The sequence below is a fragment of the Anomalospiza imberbis genome, chromosome 5, assembly GCF_031753505.1.
Source record: "Anomalospiza imberbis isolate Cuckoo-Finch-1a 21T00152 chromosome 5, ASM3175350v1, whole genome shotgun sequence".
Classification (NCBI taxonomy): Eukaryota; Metazoa; Chordata; class Aves; order Passeriformes; family Viduidae; genus Anomalospiza; species Anomalospiza imberbis.
Window position 1 is genome coordinate 26,220,600 of NC_089685.1, and position 26,223 is coordinate 26,246,822.

At 37.3% G+C, this 26,223-nt stretch overlaps 1 protein-coding gene and 1 long non-coding RNA gene across 4 annotated transcripts in view; both read left to right on the top strand.

Annotated features, from left to right (window-relative positions):
* Nucleotides 1-26,223, top strand: part of DOCK4 (dedicator of cytokinesis 4) — a 221,471-nt gene that overhangs the window by 31,119 nt on the left and 164,129 nt on the right. For 2 of the 3 annotated variants that reach the window (XM_068189961.1, XM_068189963.1), the window contains exon 1: nucleotides 20,158-20,260. The exons of the other annotated variant lie outside the window; for it this stretch is intronic. In XM_068189961.1, coding sequence (XP_068046062.1) covers nucleotides 20,185-20,260 — 76 coding nt within the window. In that variant the 5' untranslated portion in view covers nucleotides 20,158-20,184. Of the gene's footprint in view, nucleotides 1-20,157; nucleotides 20,261-26,223 lie in introns of those variants that run through there. 3 annotated transcript variants of the gene reach the window in all.
* Nucleotides 2,171-6,605, top strand: LOC137473894 (uncharacterized). The gene is made up of 2 exons (XR_010999046.1): nucleotides 2,171-3,031; nucleotides 4,769-6,605. It is a non-coding gene; the product is annotated as an uncharacterized lncRNA (long non-coding RNA).

The following is a 26,223-nucleotide window of genomic DNA, read 5'->3' on the forward strand; positions in this document are numbered from 1 at the left end:
TTGTTCCCATTGTACTTATGTTTCCATGATTAAGCAATCACTTTGCACACAACTTCTTTAATGTAGATTTGCTTTTGCATTCACACACTGCAGGTGAGGAAAAGAAAGCAAATATCAAAGACTATAAACAGTAGCAGAAAGCTGAGATGAATTACCTAAATTGTTGACATCTAGAATAATAGATACTCAATCTAAAATTAAGTTTTCGAGGCCTTAGTGTTCTACTTCCCCATCAATTGCAGAGTCTCCATGTCAAACTGAACAAATTCAAACTCTGAATTCTGCAATAATGAAATATTCTCAATGACATCTCTCAAGATGGCAAAATCATTAGGTGACCTGGGAATTATGGGGCTATTTTTACTTTTTATGTTGTAGAAACTACAGAGTTTGTTTCCATGAGGATGAGACTTTTGAGTAAGGGCAGAATTTTCTTTTTACTTTCTTTACAGCTTTTGAGTGTCTGTTTGTGAATGCAATTCTTCTAGTACTCATTATTTCTTCTGACAATTGGGTGTGTTTAATATATAAAACCAATCACTAAAAAAGCAGTTTACAAGACGACAAAGACCAAGCCAGGCAATAAAAATGTTAGGAATGAAATCTGTGGAATAGATAGTTGGTATTATTTATGGTGTGTGGGGATATAGGAAGTAAAAAATTCATGTTATGAATTCTGATGGAACTGATAGCCATGACAATGGTGGCTAATACAGCCTGGACTGAAATACAATGTATGGTAAAACATATTGAGGAGGTAGTTTTCTGGGGGGTTATTTCAAATTTTGCCACTGAACAGTTTGAGTTGTGTCACTTGATATGTAATTCTTGGTTTTATGAAAATGATAGCTTAGTGTAATGCATAATAAATGAATCTCAGCACATAACTCTCCCAAAGTAATTTCTTCTTTTAACATTCCTGCTGCTCAATTGACTATCTTTCAATGTTCAGTTTTCCTGTTTGATACAAGGACCTTAACCTTATCATATGCAACAATCCCTTCCCCTTATTTTCCTGCAGCTAATTAAAGTGTTGTGTGTGATCACTTTGAACTGTTCCCCATACCTACTTTCTGTGCTGTTCTTGGGCTAGGGATCTGGCTATTGGAACAGCAATAAATTGCTTTAAATTAACCAAAATCAGGAATGTTCAAGTAGGGTGTAGTAGGAGCTCAGGAAAGTAATTATCCATCAGAGTTTTAGAGACAGACTGCTTCACTTCTACATGTTAACATGTACAGAACTTGAAATGCTTCCATTTGTAACATAAACTTCAAGTGTGAAAGGCTGAGCACTTAGAAGGATTGACTTGTTCAGCTGTGTTTATTCTGTTTCTCAGTCTCCCTGAAAGTTTGTAAAGCTATTAATGAAATCACATTGAAATTAAATTAATAAATTACATCGGTATGGCAATGTTCACTTTTTATAAAATGAAGATAAATGGATTAGCTGGCAACCTTTTTTTTTTGTTGTGATCACCACCACCAATTTAATAATCTATAATTAGAAAAAAGTCGACTAAGTCACCACAAAAAATAAAAACAAAATTCTCAGCCTGGGTGCTGACAAGAAATTGAAATTGAAAAGTTGAGGTAGAATGTGTATATTACAAAATTCTTTATCACTGTTAATACTATTATTGACTGTAAATAAAATTGGACTGGAAGAAAACTACCTCTATTTCTGACATGCTAAAAAACAAATGAGCTTTTTTCTTTTCTGCACACAAGAAGATTTTAACATGGAAAATTATTTCTTGGAGAGGGATCGTGTAGACTTCCTTGTAAGGATATGGAAACTTCATTTTTAATTGAAAAAGTGATTAGTTTCCAATAAGCCAGGGTCTGTTTCAGCGGGAGGTGTGAAGAGAGCTCCTTAGGAGAAGACACAGAACCTGCCAGTGGGGAAAGGCTCCTTGCTTATTAAGGGTGATGGTTATCACCTAGAGCCTGGGGGTTTGTGTTCTTTCAAAATACTTCTAATTTTGAATGTTACATTTTACTCTGTTGAGTACCCTTACAAATGTCCATTTTTTGGGGGGCAGTTTTACTTGAGCTCTTGCCTTCTGTTTCTTGTAATTAGAATAATTATTGTATAAACAAGTATTTCTTTCTCGAAAGAGGTTTTTTTTCTGTTACCAGTATTAATTTAGTTGCATTGTCTACTACTTCTAATTTAATGAGAAATGTTGAATAGATGTGCCTGACCTACTTTTTCTGTACTGTTCATTATACTGTATATCTGTACCATGTTGCCTCTTTAGGGACTTTATTTTTCAACGGGAGCAACTCCTTCTCTACCCCTTCACTGGAATACATTTCTACTGCTCTAATCTAAAATTTGCTTTGGCTAAACTAAGAAGCTGTGGTCTCCATATTGTCAGTCCTCAGAGAACATTATTTTCCCTTTTTGCCTACCCATAAGAAAGCTTTTGCAAGGAGATATTTTCTCCAGGGAAATAGTCTCTTCTGTTTTTTTCATATTTCACTGACAAAACATCCTGCTGTTATGAGTGGGAATACCTTGCTGTTGGTGGATTCTCTTACTTCTAGATACTTTACCACTATTTCTCTTACCTTCTGGCAAGATAAAGATTTTTTCCAGGATAGAGGAATGAGCTTTTCTGTATTTAGATACTGAATTGCATGTGTGCAATTTTCCTTCTGCCCTTGAGGTAAGATCAGTCATAGCTAAAAATCACAGCATGCTATGACTTTATGACTGTTTACCTTATTTCATGAGTTCACTTCAGAAGATTTATGGAAGTGTGAATTTTTTTCTGCCTCTTCAGAGAGTTTGCTCACAACTAGGAAAGCTGGCACTCGTATTGGTCCTAAGGAATGACTGGTGTTGAATTTGGGGGTTCTTTTGGAGCAACTATTTACTATGCTATTTCAGGTACTACTTCAGTTCTCTAGACAAACTGTTTTTTGATGATGGCTTTCTCTTTCCTGCTGATCCATTAGAATATGTGGATCTTACTCACTCACTGACTCACTCTAATTCAGGGCGCCATTTCAGTGGATGTTTGGTAGGTATCCCAAATTCACGTGACTTAGTGTTCTGCTGTTACTCCTTTGTGGCAGACAGTAGATACTCTTTGCCACATGTGGTTTAGTGAGCGCTGGTACGGGCAATAATGCTTTACTGGCAGATAGTGCAGTGTGGGATTTCTTTTGGCTTTTGTGTAAATTTGCTGTTCAAGCAAAACTTATTGTCACAGGAATAGGCATGGATACAATTAGGAAAAGGGACTTCTCTGTGTGTTTCTGTGTATTGGGAAACTATAAACTAATCATGTGGATAATGTTTGCCTGGTAATGGATTGGACCTGGTCATCTCTCAAAATCTCAATATATAAGAGACTATGGATGTTAGATTAGGTTAAAAATTCAAGAATGAAATTTAAATATGAAAGCAAGCTACTTGCTTTTCAAAAGACAGTCCATAACAGGGAAAAAAATGAGTTTAATTTCCTATTAAGAAAATGTTTAGAGAAGAGAGGGGGGAAGATAGCCACTCTACCTTAGTTTAACTCCTTAATTATTTTCTGGCTGGCTGCATGTGTGAAATAAAATCAAAAGAGATGCTCAAGAAAATAGACAAGGAAATACTTCAAAACTACCATCTCTCTAGAGTTCCTTGTGGGGAACCATGGAGAAATGGCTTCCTGTCAATCATCAGGTAGTTTTATTTTTCTAAAAACAAAGTCTGGGATCAAGAAGAATATTATGCTATTCAAAATTGCTGCCTGGAACAGATATTCTGAGATGGCAACATGTCTGTAAGTAGAGAGCAGCAGCTGCTGCATTACTTGGAAGTCAGCAGGGCATGAGACAGTGCAGCACAACAGGGAGAGGGGCCCAGCAGTGCCCACTGCATGTCTGTCTGTGTTAATGTTGGCTGCCTGGTTTGGATACTCACAGCCATAGCTATGGAGAGAAGGGACCATAGGTCCCTTGTAACCTTCCTGCCTGGTGGTGCTGCACTTGTGTGACTGTATGGAAAAAATGACCTGGAAGCAGCTATTTGGGCTTGCTTTAGCAGCACAGTAATTGCAAGCCCTGAAAAACTATCTTCCAAACAGCCACTGCTGATAGCCTCTGAGTAGCAGTCATGTTCCTTGTCCCAGTTCTTATATGGGTCTGTGTGTTACTAGCTTCAGTGAGAAGTTTTGTGTCTTGGGCCTGTACCAAATGGTAATGATGAGCATCTCACCTTAGGAAGAGAGAGACATAATAGAGCCCTAGCATGGTATGAGATATTGCAAGGCAGTATAAGTGATTCGCCCAGTAATCATGATGGGGAGCTCAGAAGTGGGATGTCTTATTGAAGAAATCTAGTTTGAAATCAGGTGAAATGTGAATTTCATGCTGTAGAGAATGCATCTATAAGGCTGTCATTTCAATGTACTTCCATGGGGAGAGCAGGGAGGTTGGGGATGCAGCTCAACCCCCAACTGTAATGATTATGAAAGACTTCTTCTGTCTTCCTACTCCCTCACAGGGAGTGATACTGACAGTGCTGGTTCCTTTTTTCCCATCATGGCACATTTTGAAACCAGTATTTTTAGAAAGCATTTTTATCTTGTTTTCTTCATCAATGTAACCTATCCCTTTTGGAACATGTAACCATGTTCATATGCACTGGTGTCCTTTGTTTTTTTTGAAAGGGCTGTGGAACTTTTAAGAGGGGAAAGTAAAAAAAAAAGTGGATCATTTTAATTTCTGTAAACATTTTTTTACTGCCTTCATTTTGTTTCCTGCAGAAGACCGGCTCTAAAATCTGAAAAAGCTGAAGCTGTTGGGACAGAACTCATTCTCCCACTACCAGGGCTGCTTTTGCAATAAGGTTTCCATGAATATGCAAATTCAGAATAAATGTGTATATGAAACAGGAAACAAGGCAAGATGTAGAGTGTGTAGATAAGCACTAAATCAGTCCACAGTTGAGTCAGTGGCTACAGTCTAAAGAAAATCTCAGAAAAATGCTATTGTTTACTCCTTCCATGCAGTTAACATGGAAGTACAGGAAATAAGATTGTTCAAGTTCATTATGCCTATGATACAACCTCTCTGTCCCCTTTAATGTTAATTTTCTCACTTACTATGGAGTTACTGTCACCAAAGTGGTAATAGCATTCACAAAACAAATGCTAGTGCGGCTTAAAATACGGAATGTCTGTGCACTTTCTCCCTTGTCTGTCTAGAATCTACCAGTCTCATTCATGAAACAAGTTTTTTCTGTATTTTCTGAGATATGTTGGTGATGAGCTGTGTATTTGAGTGTCAGTGGCCTTGTTGATGTGCCAGTTGGTGAGCAGTCAACAATGTGTGCAGTTCAAAGCAGTGCTGAACATTGTGCAAGGGGCAGCAGTGACATAATTGAGAAATCTGGTTGAGTGTTCTCTGACATACTTGGTTTCAGTCTCAGAGTTTTGGGTTTTTTTTTTCTCCTTGAGTACTAATTCCATTTCAAGTATTTCAGAACTTAGTTCCTTCTGACCAGTTTCTGCTTATTCAGGAACAGGGGAAAAGCCAAACTAATTATTGGCAAATGTAAATTAAGTTAAAATCTCTAGTGTGGCTAACTGGACACATAAGACTTGGAGATGAACATATTAATAAAAATTGCTCTTGAGAAAAATTAAAGAAATTGATTCAAAGAATTGATGAGATATAGACAGAACTCTGGCTTGAAGTCAAGTATTTCTTACTACACTTGAGCTAAATAAAAATGCAAAGGAAAGATACTTCATCTGATGTGGGAAGATAACTGAATAAATATTTTGGAAAGAAAAAGCCCCATAAACTTCTGGAATTATTAGTTTCTTTGCAGATATCAAAGTACGCAATGAAATGTATGAGAAACATCTACTATTTTTATGAAGAAATGTCAATGTTACCAGTTATGTTCTAGAAATTAAAAGATGACTTTCTAAGGTTGAAAAATACCAGAAAGACTTTCCTTGGCTTAAAGTTTCATTTGAGAATTAGGATATGTGTTCCACACTACTGCACACTTGATGACATCAAGTGTCAAGATACCCTAAACAGAAACTGTTCTTCTAGAAAAGGAGGAACAAACAAAAAGACCAACTCTGAAACAACATTCCCTATGATGCATACTTCTTGCAATTCACTGTTTTTCAGTTGTTTCCAATGTGTTTCAGTTGTTTTCAATGTTTCTAGAATCTTGCTTTAGAAATAGATTGTAGGACCTCATGCTGATCTTTCTTTGCCTGCATGGGGGGAGAGTATGTATGCGCATCAGGAACAATCATAAATGCACAGCTACTTCCAAAAAGTTATTAAGGAATTGTCTCAATATATTATTGTTTTGAATAAATTTTTTCAGTAAGCAGTGATTTTGATCTTCACTGGAAGCTCTTTTAAACCTAAAATAGTTGTTTTGGAAATGTAAGCAGCGATTGGTAGAAAATGTCTACTTGGTTATAAATGTGAACTAAGTGTTGTTACACTTGATTTATGGCTATCGGAAAGCACCTCCTCTATTTTCTGTCACAGTACTAACATTATGAAAGAACTAAATACCTCTTAATGCATTAATTGTAAACAAATTTCTTTTATTAAAGCTTGGAAAGACCTTCTTCCTGCTGTTCAGCTAGATTGAGGAATAAAGTATTTGGAATGCATTAGAACAAAGCTTGGCTTCAAAGCAGAAATTTAATAAATAAAGGAAATGCTGAACCACACACTTTTTCTTCTGCAAATTTTATACATTATTTAATGTTCTTATGCCTTCTGCAGTTTACCTTTCTAAATTAGACAATCTCCTGCACAAGTATTTTCTGTCGTTTGTGTGTGTGTGAATGCACATGCACCCAAAATCCCCGTTTCCCTGTCTCTTCTTCCTTTGAGAGTGTGGTTGACTTGTGTGTCCACAAGTACAAGGGATGCTCAGAGAAAGGTTCTGGCCGGATTACAGCAGGGTAAAGGCCAAAAAATGGCTTGGTGTAAAGGATTACTGAGACACTGAAAATGGTAATTACAGAGAAGAAATTAGTCTCTAACTGTACTGGAGTTGTGTGTGATTATAAGAAAAGATTTGGTCCTTATGATAAAGTTCTGTACCAGTTTGAACTAAAAGGATTTAAATTAATATTTAGTTGTGGCTAACTTGTCTAAACTGACTGTTCAACATAATTTCCATAATGAAGAAATAAGTCAAGAAAAGCTAATTTGAAGTAAATAGTTTCTCCAAGTATATTAGGTGTATATCAAGTTCTATTAAAAAAATTAAATTATGAGTGTGTTTAGACATTTACATGAAATAAAAATTTAGCCTGTAACCCTGAATAATGCTTCTTATCATATTAAGTCAGATGTCCATTACAATTCAGAAGTGTTATTCTCGGCAGTAGGAAAAAATAAAAAAAAAATCTTAGTTGTTGTATGTATATAGCAGATGAAAGCAGCTAAAAACTGGTTGAGGTAGGTCATACAGAGGAATCAGTATTTCAAGAAAATGGGTATTAATGATATATTGGTGAGATGGATTGATCATGGATGGGTGCTGGATGCCTACCCACTGCTCTCAGTCTTTCCTTCAAGCAGGCCTTGAGGAATATAAGATGCAAAATCTTTTGGATGAAGACAAGACAGAGATCACTTCAGAATTACTGTTACAGGCAAAACAGGGTTGACTTGGAGAAAGGTACTTTATTGCTTATTGAAAACAGAGTATGATTGTGAGAAACAAAGGCAAAAGCTGTACCACCTCTTGCCAGTCATCCCTCTTTTCTTCCTAGGCTCAACTGCATTCTTTCATTGCAACTCCTGTATCTACCCAAGCAGTGCAGGGCAGTTGCTAACAGAGGATCTAAATAAGTCCATAACAGCTCCTTCCACTTTTTCTCTGCTCCATAACAGGTTCCCCCCAGGATACAGTCCTTCAAGAGCTTCTCCATTGTGGACCCTCGCCCCTGACTACAGGCAACTGCGGCTTTGGTTTTTCTTTGCCCGGGTCCCGGGCAGCTGGGGCGCCCGGCTAGTGGTGCCCCACTTTCAGTGAGACCGGGGCTGCCGCGTGGTGTGGAGCTCTAGGGCTGAGCCTCCGCGTGGGTTTGCCGCTTTCATAGCCACATGCTGAGACGAGAGAAAGGGAGAGGGAAGGCACACTCTGCCCCGCACCTGAGAACTGTTTATTTCCCGCGTGGCCACTGCGGTGGCTGCAGCAGCTGTTCCCAGGTTGCGTGTGTAGACAAAATGGCGATTGAACAAAGGGAACCTGGGGTTAAATGGGGGGGGCAGACAGGGGCGGAAGCCCCTCGCCCAATGGGGACAGGTGACAGGGGAGTGACACGGACCACAGCAACCTACGGGAACGTTACAGAGGTGGGTACAGCGTTCTGGGACAAATGGGATTGCAGAGGTGGGGTGATTGACACAGAACTTTCTGTGAGGAAGCAGGGAGTGGCTATTAGATTGACAGGTAAAAGCTCCTGTAGCAGACAGCTTGGAGCAAACCATGTTGAGGGGGAAATAGGGGTACATAGAACTGACCTAACTAACATTTATTGAGACCCCTAAATGAACCAACCTGACATACAACAGGCAACCTACTCCTGTGTGCTTTATCCATGGGTAGAAACTTCATTCAGGACATGTCTGCCTGCTCCAGTGTGGGGATTCAACATGGGCTGCAGAGGTACAGCCTGCCTTACCGTGGTCTTCTGTAGGGCAGTATCTGCTCTGGTGTCTGGAGCACCTCCTTCCATTCCTTCACTGACTGGGATGCTTCTTTCCTCCTCTTCTGTTGCCCTCTCTTCTCTCTGTCAGGCATTTGGCCCTTCCTGAGATGGTTTCCCCAAGGCACCACCACCTTGGTCACACCCTGCCTGGGTGCCTTGGAGCTGTCCATGTCTATGTAGCCCAGGCCTTTCCTCTCTGAGGCTGCCCAACAACCAGCCCTCACCTCTGGCATCCTTGAGGCTGTTAGAAGTCTCAAAAACTACTGTCATATTACTGGGGAAAAACCCAAAATAAGCAACTAGCTCTGGTATGTTAAACCATGTTTAGCAAATCCTACAGATTCTCTGCTGGGGATTTTTAGGACACCTTGCTGGGCAGCTGGGGCAGCTCTGGATTAAGGAGTAGTGAAATATGGGTATGGAACCTGTCAGTGCATGTACATGGATTTAAAACTGAGTGCTTAGTGTTCCTCATCTAACTTTTTCAATTTTTATGATAAAACTTGCTTAATGTGATTTAATAAGTAATAATTTTAGAGAGACCTTGCCTGGAAGAAGTGTGGAATATTTATGACCATACTTGGTTTCACGTGGATATAAACATCTCTGAGCTTTTAACCCAGCCTTTCCCAAGCGAACTGCAGTTGTGTGTCTCTTCCTATTGAAACATAAGGAAGACTTTGAGCACCAAAAGGAGTGGAATTCATCACCCTCTGTCACCAACTTAACCTGTCAAATTCTTATCTTCACCCAAAATAGTATTTGGACTTTGGAGTCTGTCTAGAGAGTCATTAAATTTGGACTCTTGCTGATCAAAAATGACATTAATTCAGGGGCAGATTTCCTGTTAGGAAAAGGCCTGTAGGCAGCCCACACACAACACAATTATGGGCAAGTGCTTGGGCTTGAGTGGCTCTGCTGAGTGTCTTTTGCAAAGCATGCAAAAAAAAAAAAATTTTTTTTTTTACCTTTTAGAGTAAAATATGGTAAGTACTTTAAAATTCAGAGCCCTAAATGAAAGACCATGCAATTGCGACTATTTACATTTCAGTCTGAATCAGCTTTCCAGCAATGTAGGTACATGATGTCCCTTCCCCTTTTTTGAAATATTAATGTAGGACTTGGTGGATCTGTTAGCTTCAAATATTCTAGAGTGCTCTACATTGGCAGCTATCTCAAAAATTATTACTATTTATTGTTCCTCATATAAATATTTGGAATTATGCAAGAAGCAGAAACTTATTGTGGAAAATCCACCTTCTTTTTCTCAAATCTGTCTCTCGCTATGCTTTCTGGAATCCAGATTGTCAATTCTTTGTGGTTAACTGTTGAGCTGCTTAAATATGTACTGTGTTACAATGAATACTTCAGTTTGTGGCTTTATTGTTATGTGGTAGTGTGTTTCTGAAGCAGACGGTTTGAATGGAAGACCAAAAGTTACTGGAGAAATATTTCCCTGAATGCATATGTATTATTTCTTATTATGTGCATAATCATCTTCTCTGCTGATATGTGTAAATCTGGAGCAGATGTTGCAGTATGCTTATATAGATATAGACAAATGGAAACTAATTCTGCCTAGGCCCTTGGGACACTTAATTCTTTTATGTGCTCATGTCTACAGCTTATAGGAAAGGCTTGAAAAGGAAAACTTTTCTTAGACTTCTAATATATTGGATATGAAAAATCAAATCATATTAATTATATCTTTCTAGCTGAAATTTCTAATATGAATCTCAGACATGTCATGATGAAGACATTTTCTCAGTGTCAGAAGAAGTTATTGACACTGTGTTGTAAATAACAATTTAAAAAACCTCAAACCTCAATTTTTTAATATGTTGAAGTATGTTCTTAAAACTTCCTTCACTTCGTCTTGCAGGCAGGTAGTGTTTTGTAGCTTGTGACTGTGGAAACAAAGTTGCCCAACAGCAGTAATTGCTACATGTTGAGGGCAGGCTGTGAAATAACTTGTCTAGTTAGTTGTGACTTCAACTGAAAGATGCCACCTTCAGGAGACTAACCCTGAATCTTGCACTGAAATACTATTCTTCCTTAAGTGAAGACTCCAGTGTGAAAATGTTTCTGTAGCTGTTTATTTTAACTGGACTGTGCAAAATGGGTGTACCCCAAAGAAGCTAAGAAACTAGGGAATGCTAGGAACATAGCACAGAAACACTTAAGTGACTCTGCAATATTTACCTCATGTTTAACAGGATTTATTCACCACCATTAACTATGCAGGACTTGAAGTGATTTTCAAATCAAACAAGTGCTGTTGCAGTGCTCAGGTTCTGCATGGGTGCAGCAGGCGTACAGGGACAGCAGGGACCTGTCATGGTGCCCCAGCAAACAAAGTTGTGCTGAAACTTGTGTGCCTCAGAGTTCACATGCCTCGGCTATGCTTGGACAGACCTTGAGAACCCGGGCGTTCTGCAGCCTGTCCACAGCAGTTGCAATTCAAGGATTATGTTCTTAACACGCCTGAGCTGGTTCTGCATAAAACTAGCTCAGCTTTATAGTCTGAGTGGGTAGTAAATTTTCCAGATCCATGCTGGTACTAGAAGTGATACAGCTGTTAATCCAGGCCTGTGATGATTATTCTCTCTGCTGCCCTTGCCATTATTACTTTGTAACAGGGAAACTTACTAGGATGCTAGAAAGCTGACCGTATCTTTGAAGATGTTCTCTAGATCTTCTATCAGCTTTCTTCTAAAATTTAAGATGAAAATGTTGAAATAATAATTGCCTGTTAGAACTTCCCACTCTGTCCATGTAATTTGAACTTGAATTTAAAAGAGGAAGCTTCTTCTGTGCTAAATTAAGAGCAAAATACAAATTAAAACTTTAAACTAACACTTGTGTCCTGTCATTCTCCGTGTATTGAAACCTCAGTGATTAAATAGTAATCCTAATAAACAGCTATGGCAATAAGTTTAAATCAGGTATTAACCTCCTCCCCCATCTTTTGATATTTAGTGTTTAAAATAAAAAGTGAAAGAACCCAACCAAAACTAAAAGAAGACCTATAAGAAGTAGTCACTGGCCGTACCTCTTTTCTTTCATCCCCACTGCTTCCAGTTGCTGCCATTGTAAGGTAATTCTTTTCAGGATTTTCTACTTACTCCAGCAATTAATTATTCACTGCTTTTTTTATTCAGTTTTTTTTTCTTCCTTCTTGTCTCTTTTCTCTGTGCTTTGCTATCCCACTCCTTGTTTTGTTCACAAAGTATTTTATTTTGTAGACTATCGGAAGCACTCATATTTTAGACCAAATTCTTCTTCCCTACAGGCTCAATCATATTTCATCAAATCTTGACATCTAAGGATGTCTGGTTTTTATGGTTAGTTATGCACGTTGTGTGGATTGTACCCCTGACCTTTCATCCTTAATTGCAGCTTTTATAGAAATTATTTGGCACAACAATTAAGTAGTACTGGTACTCTTAAGGGCTTTGCTGAATTTTGACATGGAACAGAAACCACAACTATGAGTGAATGAGGGAGAAAAAAGCAGCAATTCCAATCTTGGAAATGTAGGTAGATAACATGGAAAACTCTAGTCTGGGTCTATTTTATGTTCCCTGAAAAAGGCCTTTTTTGGTGAGAGATGGCTTTGCAAGTATTTAGGTACTTATGATAGAGTTGTACTAGCTGTGGTCTTCTTTTTCCACTTACCAGCTGCTTCTGTTTATTTTGAAGGTACACTTTTGGCACTAAAAGATTTTCTTTTTAAACATGTAAGAAGCTTAATGGAAGAATCAGCCTCTCTAAAGCCACTTCTTCCATTATAGTAAACTTTTCAAAAGCTATCTAGTTTTCATCTACAGGTCTAAGTTAATAGGCTTTTCAGTTTTTTCTATGACAAATTACAGTCTCATCAATATGTATTTGCATGTTTTCCCTTTCTCAATTCTGAGAGAGCTGTAGGACTAGCCTCTGCCATCATCTGTTCTTTGTTAGAAATGAAGAAGCAGTAGATGTGGTATATTGGGTATAATTCCAACTTTTCTATGACAACACTTATGCTACTGTCTCGATAGTAAAATATGTGGCTGTATTGCCATTATTTATATTTTGAGGAAAGGAACAAAGAAATAGCATGTAAAGTATGTTCATTCTTTTAAGAATTGGTCTTGTTTTCTGTGATCACAGCTGTAGCTGCATCTCTGCATGTGATGATACATATAAAAACAAATCTTGTGGCATATTATAAACTGCTATGAAACATTTTGAGAAAGTCATCTGGATCTCATTTGGTTGTTGAATTGCTGTTCCAGCCTGTGGTTGCTACTGTGAACTTGACTACTGTGAAGATGGATAAGAAGCAAAAAAAAAAAAAAAAAAAAAAAAAAAAAAAAAAACCAGTAATGTGTATGTCATCTAGAAGGAGCACTAAAAACAAATAGTTAAAGCATTCAATCTTTCACATGTGACTGATGTAAAAATCCTGCTGAATTAGCTCTTGGTTACAGTTGGGAGTCTGGATGTAGCAATTTATAGTATTTCTGTGAAGACATACAGTGTTATCTGCATGAGCTGATGTACTTAGTGTGTGTTTCATGTTCAGAAAAACTCATGGTAAAATATTTTGCTGTTTTCTTCAGCAAATAGGAACTTAAAACTCAAACTCTTTTTTTATGCCATTTCTTTATATCTGAATTTGTACTTGTACAACTTGAAGGTGTTTGAAGATTGAAAAATTTCAGTAAAACCACTAGACATTAAAACATCCAAATTCTTCAATAGTGCATTCAGGTTATGTTTTTTAGTCTACAAGAAAGAAGTTCTAGAAAGGCTGACAGCATAAACTGGATTGAAAGGGTCAAGGTTAAATTGGTTATAAAAGAAAGAATTGTTTGGTTCTATTTTCATCCATGTCTAGATGACTTGTATAATTCATATTAAGAAATACAGATAGCTGACTTGATATCTTATGCTTTCCTAGAATTGTATGTGTTCTATTAAATAGCTTTACTGCTTTAGTTCAGTCTGGAGGATCTTAAGTAACATTAAAAAAATTATTTCAAGTAAATACAGTTTCAAAAGCTACTGCTATTAAGCAGTAGGTTTTTTTCTGGTTGTGGTTTTTATGTGCTGAAGAATTTTGAGCCACCATCTCAGTCTCTTATTTTGAGATCTGGACAGGATGGTTTAAATTGTGACAAATCTGCTTTCAGCTGTCTCTTGAAGCATCTTTTACAAGTCATGTGCAAGAGCTCTTAGGAAACGGAATTATTGGGTTACCTGTTAATGCTGCTATAAATGTCTTGATGTCACATATTATCAGGTGAATGGTGATTAAATGGCATGGCTGGGACTAGTACTTACATAATAAATATCAGATGTTGATATAAGTTCTTTGATGTTAAAACAATCATTATTGTTTATAGGATGTTGAGCTAGCAGAAGAAGATAGGTTTCTGAGTTAATAAAGAAAGAAAGATTGCAGAGGAATTATTATCCATTTATTATTGGAGCATTTTGAAGATTATCATAGAATGTTTTAATACCTGCCCATAGCTTTGCTTGAAATTGTCATTAGAATTACAATCAGCAGTTCCCAACACTGCTTTCTATAGCTCTTGAGGTGTTCAAAGCCTGCTAATGAGAATTGAGACTATTGTTTTCCCTCTAACAATTTCAACTTTGGTTACATCAGTCTGAGGAAAAATGATCAGTTTTCCTTAAATAACATCAGAGCCTGCATTTGTGATAACATTTCATTCAAAGCACTTAAAAAAATTTGAGTTGTTTATGCCTACCAGTCTCTGTTAGTTATACTCTGCCCTCGGCTTTTACTGTTTTCATCTTCCTACTTGTCCGTCTCTGTTAAACTTCTAGAAATCCTTCAAGTTCAATTCTCATGAAGTAAGGAGAATTTATTTTTTCTTCATCTCCCTGCACAGCCTGCCTTTATGAATTCCATTAATGCTTGGTGTAACACTTCCAGATGTATAAACTGAATAAAATGTTTCCAGTTTTAGTACAAAAAAAATTTGGTAGAATTACAGTTGAGAGGTGGAACTTTAGCTTTAAACTTGCCAGTGGCTGCACTGCTCTTCTAGAGATCTTGTGTTGATGACTAACTTCAAGTCAGCTTCATCGGATGCAATGAGCAACTGAACTAATGGCTCATTTAAGTTTTGTTTTCTTGATTGCCAGTGATAAGTAAACTTGTGCTTAGATGGGATTTTAAAAAGGATCTACCAAAACATCTTTAAATGCTAGATAAAGCCTTTGTTTGAAACTGGATATAATAACTTTTATCTGGCTGCCATAAACACAAACATGCACACATGTAATTTAAACAACTTGTGGGAGAGTGCTGAATTTATTCATGCTGGAACATCATCAGAATTGTTAAGACTTAATTATATCTGCCTGTAACTTAATTTCTACACCTTCAAAGACTGTTCTAACTGATTCAACATGCTAAATCTTCATTTTTGGCATGTTAATATAAAGGAAGAAAAATGCAGAGAGAAATTAATGGGAAAAGGGTATTTCCTGCTAAGCAAAATACAGTAGTATAAATAATTCTGTTGCATTCTTTGAACTAATCTTTAAACCCACCCCTACTTTTAATTGAACTAGCTTCCCCTGACTTCTTTAAAGGCTTTCATATGAATTTTTTTTTGCTCCTGTAGGTTGCCAATCTAATTCAAAACTCAACATTACTCTGTTTTGTTTATCCTTACTCTGTTGTTGCAGAGGGAGCTGTAACCCTGAGCTGTGCTGGCACACTAGATTAGCTATTATTCTGTCTTCTTGTGTCTGAGAGCAGCACAATGCTTTCCAGTCTTTGCCAGTTCCTCTCAGAAAGGCTTACCAAGAAAATGCTTTCATATTGCTGACTTGTGTTCTTTCTTGTCATATTCATAGAGAGGAAATGTTGCTTGGTTCTGTCTCTTGGACCAAGGCTGGGTGTAGCAAAACTGATCAACTCAGATCCCTGTGTCCAACGAATACTTCACTTCCCTTAGGGACCTCAAAGACAGTGTAGCCAAATGTAATAGTACTCTGCTTTAGCACTGATGGAGGTTAAAGCTGGGATCACAGTAAATAAAACCTCATGCTTGGTACTGTAGAAAACCTTTCAGCACAAAAGAGTGTTAGAGTGCTGTGGTTCAGATTTGTGGTGGAGTGGTACAATAGTACAGGTTGTGAAGGAAGGTTCTATTTTGTGTGATATTTTGGTGTACCAATATTTGTCATGGATATATTGTATGCTAACCTAAATTTTGGTTCAACTTACAGTGTTAGAACATGCTGGTATGACTGCAAGTAATTGATAGATCATCAATAGAATGAGACGGTGCTTCCGTCTATCCCAGGCTGAAATGTGATATGGAATTGTACTCCTGCCTCTGGTCCATGGCAATGAGAAGCAAGGCAAGTCTGGATTGCTCTGCAGCACGTGGCTGCAGTCATATCTGGACACCTGGTACTTGTGTTTGGATGGCTTCCAGGGCAACAGTGGGACTTACTGTTCCCCATTTACTAGAGGTGGATCTTTTTTCTGGAAAAACTTAGTGTGTTGTTTTTGGTGTTTTTTTTTTTTTTGTTCATCTTCCTGTATTTAAAAAAAAAATCAGTAAATTTATAAATCTGATTTGATATAATTTGCTGTAAATACTTGCCAACTAAATGTAGAGGGTTTTGGGCTTTATTGTTGTTGCTTTTATGTTCATTTTATTTTTTGAAAATAGCTTCTTTTTCTGCAGAAGAGACTTCTACAGTTATAATTTTCAATCTCTAGCTTTCCTATTTACTATGACACTGGAACACATATTGCTGCTGCTGTGTTTGAGAAGCTCTCTGGTGTTTTAAAGTTTAGAATTAGAAGTTGATCTTATGTTAAATTTCTTTTGTGCATCCCAGACTAATTAAGAATCCATTAACATGAACTGCTTTGCCACTTTTTATTGGTCATAAGACTAGAGGTGTAGAATAAAACCCTCAAAATGTATTTTACCTTCTAAATAAAGGTTTTAGGGAATAATAATTTCTGAAGTAATATTCCAATAATGGTAGTTCAGCACATGGAGAATGGGTCCGCACACATTTCAATAATGTGGGAACTCTGCATTAATGTGTTTACTTCTACTTTGATCCTATCCTGTGTGTCTGTAGACTTGTATAAATGGTTTTTAATACTAGGTGTGACTTTCACTTGTTCTGTTTGCAATTAAACATCTGGAAACAAAACTTTCTTGATGTTTTTAGTCCTCACTCAGTGTTGTAAAAGGAAAAGGAAAATTTGTATAATCCTGCAAGTTCCACATGGAAAATACCCATAAATATAATCTAATTACTATATTCTGCAAGATATTAAAATTATGCCTGTATGATCACCAATTAGGGAAAATGGAAGTGGTGTAGAAGATATGCTTTCTGCCATTCCTGCTGCATTATTGAAGTAATGCTCAGCACTCCTTAATACAATGTATATATGGTAAAGAGCCCAGAGCCCTATGAGGCTTTTCAGTCAATGTGGATTTGCGTAGCAGTGTAGATAGGGGGTTCCTTTAGCATCAGGCTGAAAATCCCATAAATGCTTGAAGAAAACAAATTACTTCCATTAATTATTCAATTTTTGGACACTAAGCAATTGAGATAGAGATCAGAGATGCGATTCGTTTCGGAGAACTGATATTGCTGTGTTATACAATCAGTGTATCATTTTGACAAGTATTTTATTTTATTTAAGCTGAAATTAGCTGAGTTCTTAGAGTTCATGAAGCTTTTTAGTCAGCTTTGAGGACAAGCTTCTTTCTTCCTCCTGGATGCTTCCTGCTATGGTAGAAGACGTTATTTTGTTGAATGCTAGAATACACTTGCATTAACATACAGCAGCCATAAAGACTGGATGCTCTTTTGTAGCTGAACTTAATCACACCCCTCACAAACAAAAAAACTCCATCCTCAAAAAAAAGGCCAACAAACCCCCACAAACCTGAAGAAATGTATTGCTTTAAAGAAGCTGAAGCAACATCTGCAATGTAGGAATCATTCAAGAAATGTTTAGATGCACATGGTAAATGTAGTTTCTGGAAATCATCCATTGATGGTAATTGAGCATAATAGACATACTTTCCAATGGCCATTTTGTCTCCTATTTTAGATTACTTTCCATAAAGTGATCTATATTTTTTCTTCACCTGAGGTGTATATGTTTAATAAGTTGGTATTTTTTGTTTGAGATGTTAAATTTAATAGTATTGTATATTGGTTAAATATGGATTATGGATTGAAAGGTTCTCAGAGTTGTGGGGAAAGGCAGGAGGTGATCAGGATGCCTTAGCTCCCCAGCCACACCCATCACAGTTAGTGGGAAAAGAGAGGATGCTCTCTTGTCCGTGGGGCACCTCAGTTCATGCCTGAGGCTACACAGTCAAGTGCTGTGGGGGCTTTGTCCTGTGAAGACCACAAGCTCCTCCTCGAGTGAGCCCACCCTCTCTCACAAAACTTAGTGACACTTTTGCATTTGCCTAATATTTGATACTCCAACACACCACAGATTTCTGTGGGGTTTTTGCCAGCTGAACCAGACTTCTATGGATGGGGAGGAAACATGAAAAAGTGGCTTACATTGACCACGTGGCCTGTGACTGATCATTGTGCTTTGGAAATCTACAGTTTTTCAGAAGCTGGTGGATGCTCTCAGGAGTATTCAGTGTCCCTTTTTGTTACACTTGCGGCTTCTTTTCCTTAAATAAAAACTCACGCCCATTGAAAATTCTTTGACTCCACTGCCCTCATTTTCCCTCCCCTTCCCTTTGTTTGCACTACCTTTTCTGTTTTTCATTCATTTACTCCCTGGCTCTGCAGATTGTGTCTTACTTTGCCTTCCCAGTAGAGCTTTTCATTTCATAGAGTAGGGTCTGGAGCGATCCTTGCTGTGGACTCCTGGGAGCAAAACCATTATGAACAGGATCATAAGCCTCCTCTTTGAAATGGGAATGAAGGGCTTTTGGCTCCTCTTACCTGTCTCCTTTCTGGAAAGAGAGGAGGAAAACAAAGAAAGGAGATTGCTGCCATGGCCCCAGCTGCTACTGCTGCTGTCATGATCATTTAATTGCTGCAGCCACTCTCACTGCTGGCACATGGGAGAAATTAGCAGTGATCAAAAATGTGAAGTGCACCCCACTTTACATGTCTCCGTGCATAAGCAATAAATCAAAATGAGAATTCAGAAGGATTACACAAAAGCAATTTGCTGCTCTTGGCTTAATTCTTGGAATGACAAGCCTGGGTTGTTTTTTGTTTGTTTGTTTTCAAACATTAATTGATAATTGAAAGCATCATATACTGTATTCCTACACAAGTAAATTATTAATATAAACAAAGCCCTCAGCTGCATGTAAAGCATCTCTCATAAAACTGCACTGCTGGCTCTAAAGGCCAGTGAAGATACACTAATTCTACAACAAATTACTCTAATTTATAGAACTGTTGAATTATATCAAAGATCCAATCAGAAGCCATCATTGTTCTGTAGCCCAGTGTTACTATATCTGTTTTTCCATTAATTGCATAATGACTGTTAACTTAATCTACAACAGATCAATGGTAGTGAACTATGCAATATGTTATTTCTATTGAGTAGGAAGTGAATGGGGTATCTGAACTGGCTTAGTGTTCTGTTGAAAAGGACAGCAATTGACTGATGTGGAAAAAATGAGAGTAGTACTACAGAACATGTGCAGATTTTTTAATGCCCTTTCTGATTTTCCATATTTTCATTAAAGCTATGGGTACCTGTAGGTCTCATGCTGTCTGTGAAATCATCCTTGTCAATCTACAAAAATTAGATGCTGTTTGCTATTTTTAAAAATGTGACATTTCCTCTGCTCAGTTCTTGTGACCAGCTCCTCCCTTGTCCTATACAGAAAAAATGTAATTATCTTCCTATGACTCAAAATGCCAAATAGCAAGAAGTTAGCTGAAAAATCAATTTAATTGAACTGGAGCTTAGTTGTTTGAGCAGCCGCTTTACATGTTTCCTTTCAGGTCCTTAGAATTTTTTTTCCTGTGATTTGTGTTCTTTTTGTTTTTTTAAGGAGTTTTAGCACTAAAAATGCAAACAGCCTGAGATTAGGCATGGGATTTAATGACTGCTACCAAGAAGAGTTGCAGCTGATGAATCCAATTCCTCCTTCTGTCAGAAGATAATTATTGTTTAGCATTTGAAAATTAAAAATTACTTTATAGCATATCATCACCTAGGCTACATGTGATACTTAATATCATGGAGTTTTGAGCATGTCTTCCAACTTCTGTGCTAAAGATTTTTTTGTTTTATTCTATTAAAATACTACCTGTTCTTTGCATTCTTAAAGAGGCGATTAGAGAAATTTACTGAGATTTCTGATACAGAGCTGATGAGCAGGAGTTTATCGTTAGGAGGGAGCAGGAAGCCTCTTCCATGAAGTCTTGGTGAGCTGTTGTGAAAAGTTACTGTGATAATGTTAGTGTCTGTGGTGGGAGAAGCTCCAGTGTACCTGGCTGGCCAGAGCAGACCAGACTGCCAGCTGCCTTTTGGTGTGAAGCCAGTAGTAAGGTATAACAGTTCAAGGGTTGAAAAATATTTGTGGCATCTTTATATCTAAACTTACCCTCTTCAGCTGTCAACAGGAATTTTGATAAAGGGAGGTACAAGAACACAACATTCTTTTGACTAGTGTTGCTACAGTAGTTGTTCTTAAATTTTGTTTTTCTTTTTTCAAGTGACTTAAACATTGAAGGAATGCAAATGGGTACCAGTTTGAGAAAGCAGAAGGAATATGTAGGATATAGGCCATCACTGAAATATTTTGCTGTTTTATTTTATAAAAGTTTATTCTGAATTTGTAGAAATGTTTGTAAGAGACCTGATGCTCTTCTAATATTTTTCAAATATGCATTTAACAGGAGTACAGAAGTCTTATAGTTTGCTCATTTTCAGTAAGGTAATATTCTTTAAAACTGTCTGAAAGCCTGCATGCTTTGTTCTCAGAATTCACTGATTGTCAAATGTTATTGCTTTAAATTAGGTTCTTCTATCATTAAGAGGTTTATGTAAGACAAGCAGCCTTTTTTACTGTTAAGAAGGTTTTCAAGAATTCTGGAACTAATAATTGTCGTTGGCTATATAAGGAGCATCTAATGTCTGAAGTTGAGTAAGAATTGCTATCACTTATTACTAAGCGGTGGAAGCTGGTGCTAGTAAGACACTAAAAGTGCAGGTGCATTACACTACAGTAATAGCATGCATTTAGCAAATGGTTTTGATGTTAACTTGAATTAAAAAATATTACGCTCCCACTGGCTTCTAGTTACTTATTCAGACTACTTGTTTTTGTCCTCCTTTGCCTTTCTATTTTAATGTGGTAAAAGAGAGAATATAACAGCTTTCTGTGAAAAGCTTCTCAAAACAATAGGTTGGTTGATGCTAAAGTGTAGTAGGTTTGGAAAAGCCTACATGATATCCCATCCACAGCCAACAGGAGCGTTGCCTTGCTGTTTCTGACTTTGTTTTCTGTGGTTTTGGAGCATTTAGCAGAGGCAGAACACTGCTGACCATGTGTAACTGTACAAAAGGTGTACGGAAAGCAGAGAATGAAGTTCATTGGTATCATCACTAGACCCAGGAGCACTGATTAGTGTTGCTGGTGGTGGCAGCCTTCCAACTTATGTTTTAGATAACAAACCTCTTCAGGACAAAAGAAGAAAACTTGCAGGACTATTTTGCTTTCTTTGTGGCAGTGTAGCTGAATTTGTGCTTATTCTGTGAGTTACTTAATCACATGCTTCCTTAGTCAAGAAATTTTCCTAATAACTGAAACTGACCAGCTATTCTGTTTGTCTAAAAAGTATTCTTTCTTGGAAATTGGGTTTGTTCCAATTTTGAACCTGTGATAGCTATACATTCTACTGTGGTTAGTACTTCAGGTTAATACACCTTATGTCAACAGAAAGAGATCATCTTTCCCTAGCTAGGGCTCTGTCTGTATTAAAAGAATGGTGTCCTTAGGAGATACCATGCTGGGAATGCTGTAGCTTTGACCTGGATTCTTGTTATGCCATGATTAACTAAAATTGTGGCTTGCCATTTCCTTTCAATGTCTATTTTCATTCTACTCATAGCAAAGTCACTCATGATTATCTGCTTTTAGTTTGGTTTTGAATGAGTAGACAATTTGGTAAAAGGAGCCCATCTGTACAGATGTGTACAGCTTTCTGCCTCATAGCCATGCTTTCTTCAAAGATCACAGAATCATAGGAGAGCAAAGGCTGGAAGACACCTGCACAGATCATCTTGTCCAATCGCTCTGCTCAGGGGAGGGTCAGCCATGGCATGCTGCTCAGGACTGCAGGCTGTTGGGTTTAAGCATCAGTACTGGTTCAGATTGGGTTTTTTGGGAGCAGAATTGCAAATTGTATTTAAATCATGGTGAGATTTGAAGACTGAGGGGAGGTGGTTCAATAATGCTGTACCTGCTTGTTGTTGCCAGTACCTGCTGCAGAGTAACACTTCACCAGCATTCCAGAAGCTGACAACTTTCTACTCTAGTAAAAGCTTTCTTTTGATACTAAAAAAAAAAAAAAAATCCAGGTTTTAAAGTAATTTTCCTTTCCTTGTCTGAAATACATTTATTTAAATGAATTATTAAAAAATAAATGCATTTTGTGCAAATTAAGCTTTGCATTGGCATTACATGTTACTACTCTTGGTTAGGAGGATGCTTCAAAATGGTTTTCAAGTATTCTCATAAAATTATAGCAATGAGTATTAAAAATACAATTTTTATATTAATAATTTATAGAAATTATGGAATTCTATCTTGAATTGTAGGTGCTGAAGAGAGGTGAGGACCATTTTGTGTGCCAAGCAGTCTTCCTGAAAGGGCCCAATGGTTTTGCTGACAGCTGAGTTAACCTATTTCAGCTGGAAAATGGGACAGGGCTCAGTCATGCAGATCGTTTCTCACACTGAGTTATTGACTGCATTCATCTCCTCTTCTCTGGGAAGTTTCACATGAAAGAGAATCAAGTATATATGCAGTGTGCAAGACCAAATAAAATCTAAAAAGTACTTGAGGTCTCAAAGTTTTGCTTAATATTGAGAAATAAAGTGGTAGCCAAATAATTTCAGTACTAGATTTCCCATAGTAATTTTGATTACCATTCTTAAACTTCAGGAAACAATTTAATATCTACTAGAAATAGTATGTTTAAATGTTAGTAATCAATGCATTTCTTTGCAATGCTCTACCAGATTATCTGTTTATTGTTTTCCTAGGTATTTTGGAAGTTTATTCCATTTCTGTTTTCTGGAGACTGAAATAACAAAACATTGGACTCAGAGCAAGTTATATTGCTCTCTTTCTAATACAGGCCTTCATGATAGGCATGTCTGACATAGGAAAGCTCCCTGGGAATACAAAGAGCTTACTTGATCTGCATATATTTAATGGCTTAAAACAGAATTTCTTAGTGACACACACTCCCTGTAACATTGAAAAAGTTTATGTTGCTAAGATTTTAATGTCATGGGGATAAAAAAGATACTCTCTTTTCAGAGAAGCACTGATTTATTTTTCTTTGACTTACCATGACAGGAAAAAATTTTCAGTAGATTTTATACTTCTTCCTAGGCAGAACTTTTTCCATCAAGTTTGTCCACATGAGGATGTGCAGTTAGAAGTAAGAATGTTTTTTCTTTTTACTTTGGGCCAGGTAGACTAAGTAGTCCAAAAATAGATACTAGGAATGTCTTTTGCATGTTCAGACAGGACCAAGAGGAAGAGAAGTGCTTTCATTATTTACTGACTTAGGGACTATTAGCAGCTGAAGATTCAGGTTCCATTCAGCTAAATGCTGTAACACTACACAGAAATATATAACTGCAGTTAAGTAATCACTTTCCTCCCCACACTCTCTTGTCTTTACTTTTTTATTTATTTTCTATGAGATAATGTCTGGGAATGTTAGACTTGCAATTCTGTGAAGCAATTGTAATTGGTACATTGGGGCTTACTGCACTAGAACAATGAAATAAAAATGATTTGCTGCACAGATATTAATGTTAGCTATGAAAACCCTCTCCACAGAAGTGTCTCTGAGGCGGGTGGCCATTAATAATGCTGAGTTTTGTAATGATTTGAAGAGAGCCTTTTCTCTGCCTGCCAGGGGAGACAGCATGAGGATTAAAGCATAAGTGCCAAATGTTTCATAGCTTTTCTCCCTCAGATTTTATGCAAATTCCATAATGGATCAATTTGCATATTCCCAGGTAGTTTGCCTATCTTGTTTAAATGTGTGGGTTTGTTCTGAAAGTTAAGCTTAGTAAATTAGATTTATTGTTTCAAAGTGAGATAGGGATTGGGCAAGTCTATTACTCTTCTCATGCCTCACCTTGTTCCCAAGGCATGGGCTCTTTTTTGAGCAAGCTGACAATTTGGACTTTCATTATCTGGTTTATTTTTTACAGTTCTGCTAAGCACTAGATGCTGCATGGATTTTATGAGGTGCCAGTTATCTCTGAAATCATTTGCTTAGGAGGTGCCACCAAGCACACAAATAACATAAACACTACCACTCACAACTCACTGATGTGTGGGGCCTGCAGTAAATGTTCAGTTGAAAGAAGTAACACTATAGCAATGAAAATGCAAGTTAAGAATTGAAGTCCCCCTTCCCTGTCAACTGAGTTGAAAGCAGAGTCTGCTGCAGGTCTGAAACTGTGGCTCAGCAGAAGCTTTTGATTTATTGGGAAGAGTGGTCTGGTGAAAACCCAGCACAGCCACAGAAGCATTGATGCACAAGTAATAAACGCCTGTAAGTTAAAGGCATGGAGAGAGCGTGGATAAGATTTTTCTGAGCTATGTTTACACGAGCCTTTTCAGGATTTATTATGAAGTTTGTAAACCCTATTTTATTTTATCATTAGTTTTTGTTTGCTTTTCTTTCTTGTCGCTGAGGGCTCCTGAGCTATTTGTTATTCAAGCTTTGCATGCTATTTTCTCCCCGTAATTGCTTGTAACTGGTGTTACCAGTGTCCCCAGGACTCCTTAGTCCCATGAAATTATTGCCTCTAGAATCTTCCCTTGCATTCATTGCCTGTATTGAATCAGTATTGGACAGAGCTGCTGTAGTGGAAAGTGGTGTATGAGCTGAGCAGCTTTTATCAGCCCTGTCTCAATATACATACCGAGAGAAGAAAAATGGGATGAGAGAATTTCACCTGAGGGATTGTGAAGGTTGATGGAAGATGGTTGGCAGTGCAAAGCAGGAAGATAACTACAAAGAACAAAACTCACAGATGGAAATTTTTCGCTGTCACTGGTGACTAGATATTAAATACACAATATTTGGATTAAACAGCAAGCTTTTTCCAATAGGGTATATGCAGTCAATCATCCCTGGAAAGTGCTATTGACTGGTGTCTAAACTAGATTGAATAAAACATTGTTGTGTATTGCAAGATATAATTTTTTCATTGGTAGAAGAATTCACTAGTGACCCCATAGATAACTTTTCTTCCTAACTATGGTTCATTTAAAATAGAGACTTAAGATGTAAATTCTTCATTGAGGAGTAATTTGGGTAGAAGGGAAACTAAGACTTGCTTTTTTTTCTCCCTTTCCAACTTGACTTCTGGGCAATGTAACAGCCCACTCTGTATAGAACTGTAGGAATTTAAGATGCACTGTTTTTTGTGTACAAATGGGTTCAGATGCTCAATACCCAGCTTTTTGGGAAATACCTTGAATACCATCGTTGATTTTTGTTTGTATGTTTTCATTGATACAACTTGATGATTGTGTGATGGTGGTGGTGGGGTTGTTGGGAATTGGAGCGGTTTTTCATGTTTGGGTTTGTTTGTTTTAAAGGGAGTCAAACTTGTATGCAACATGTTATTTAATGGGCCTATTTTTCATCATTCTCCGAGTGAATAAGTTTGTTTTCTTACTGTCTCACTTTCTGAGACTCAGCCCATTGCCAGAATGATACATATATTTATATGTAGCTTAGAAGTGCAAAAGTAGAGGACCTTCTGCTTTTCAGGCATTATATATATTTGATACTTTGTTCTGTTGGTGGTTTTTGAGGGATAGGTGTTCTTTTAATGCATTTTCTCCCATCCTCCCTTTTGAGTTAATAGATACAGTCTATTCTTTTGTTACTTTTATTTTAGTACACTTTTAACTATGGTATAGTGAGGTGAAAGGTGGTTCTGTTTGGTTGTCATGAAAAACTGAAATCTAAAGTCCAGATGTCCAGTTCTAGCTCTACTTGTTGGAATTTTTCATTCACTGTTCTACTTTTAATACAGCAGTGATTTTGTCCACTTCTCTGGTTTTTAGGGGCTACTTTTTTCCACAATAAGACCGTGCTTATGCTTGTTTTGTGCTAATTCAGGATGTACCATACTTTCTAAAAATATAGTTGTCACTATTTATTATAATTTTTATTAACATCTTCCTAATTTGGTGTGCAATGTATGTCTATATTTTGTTGCA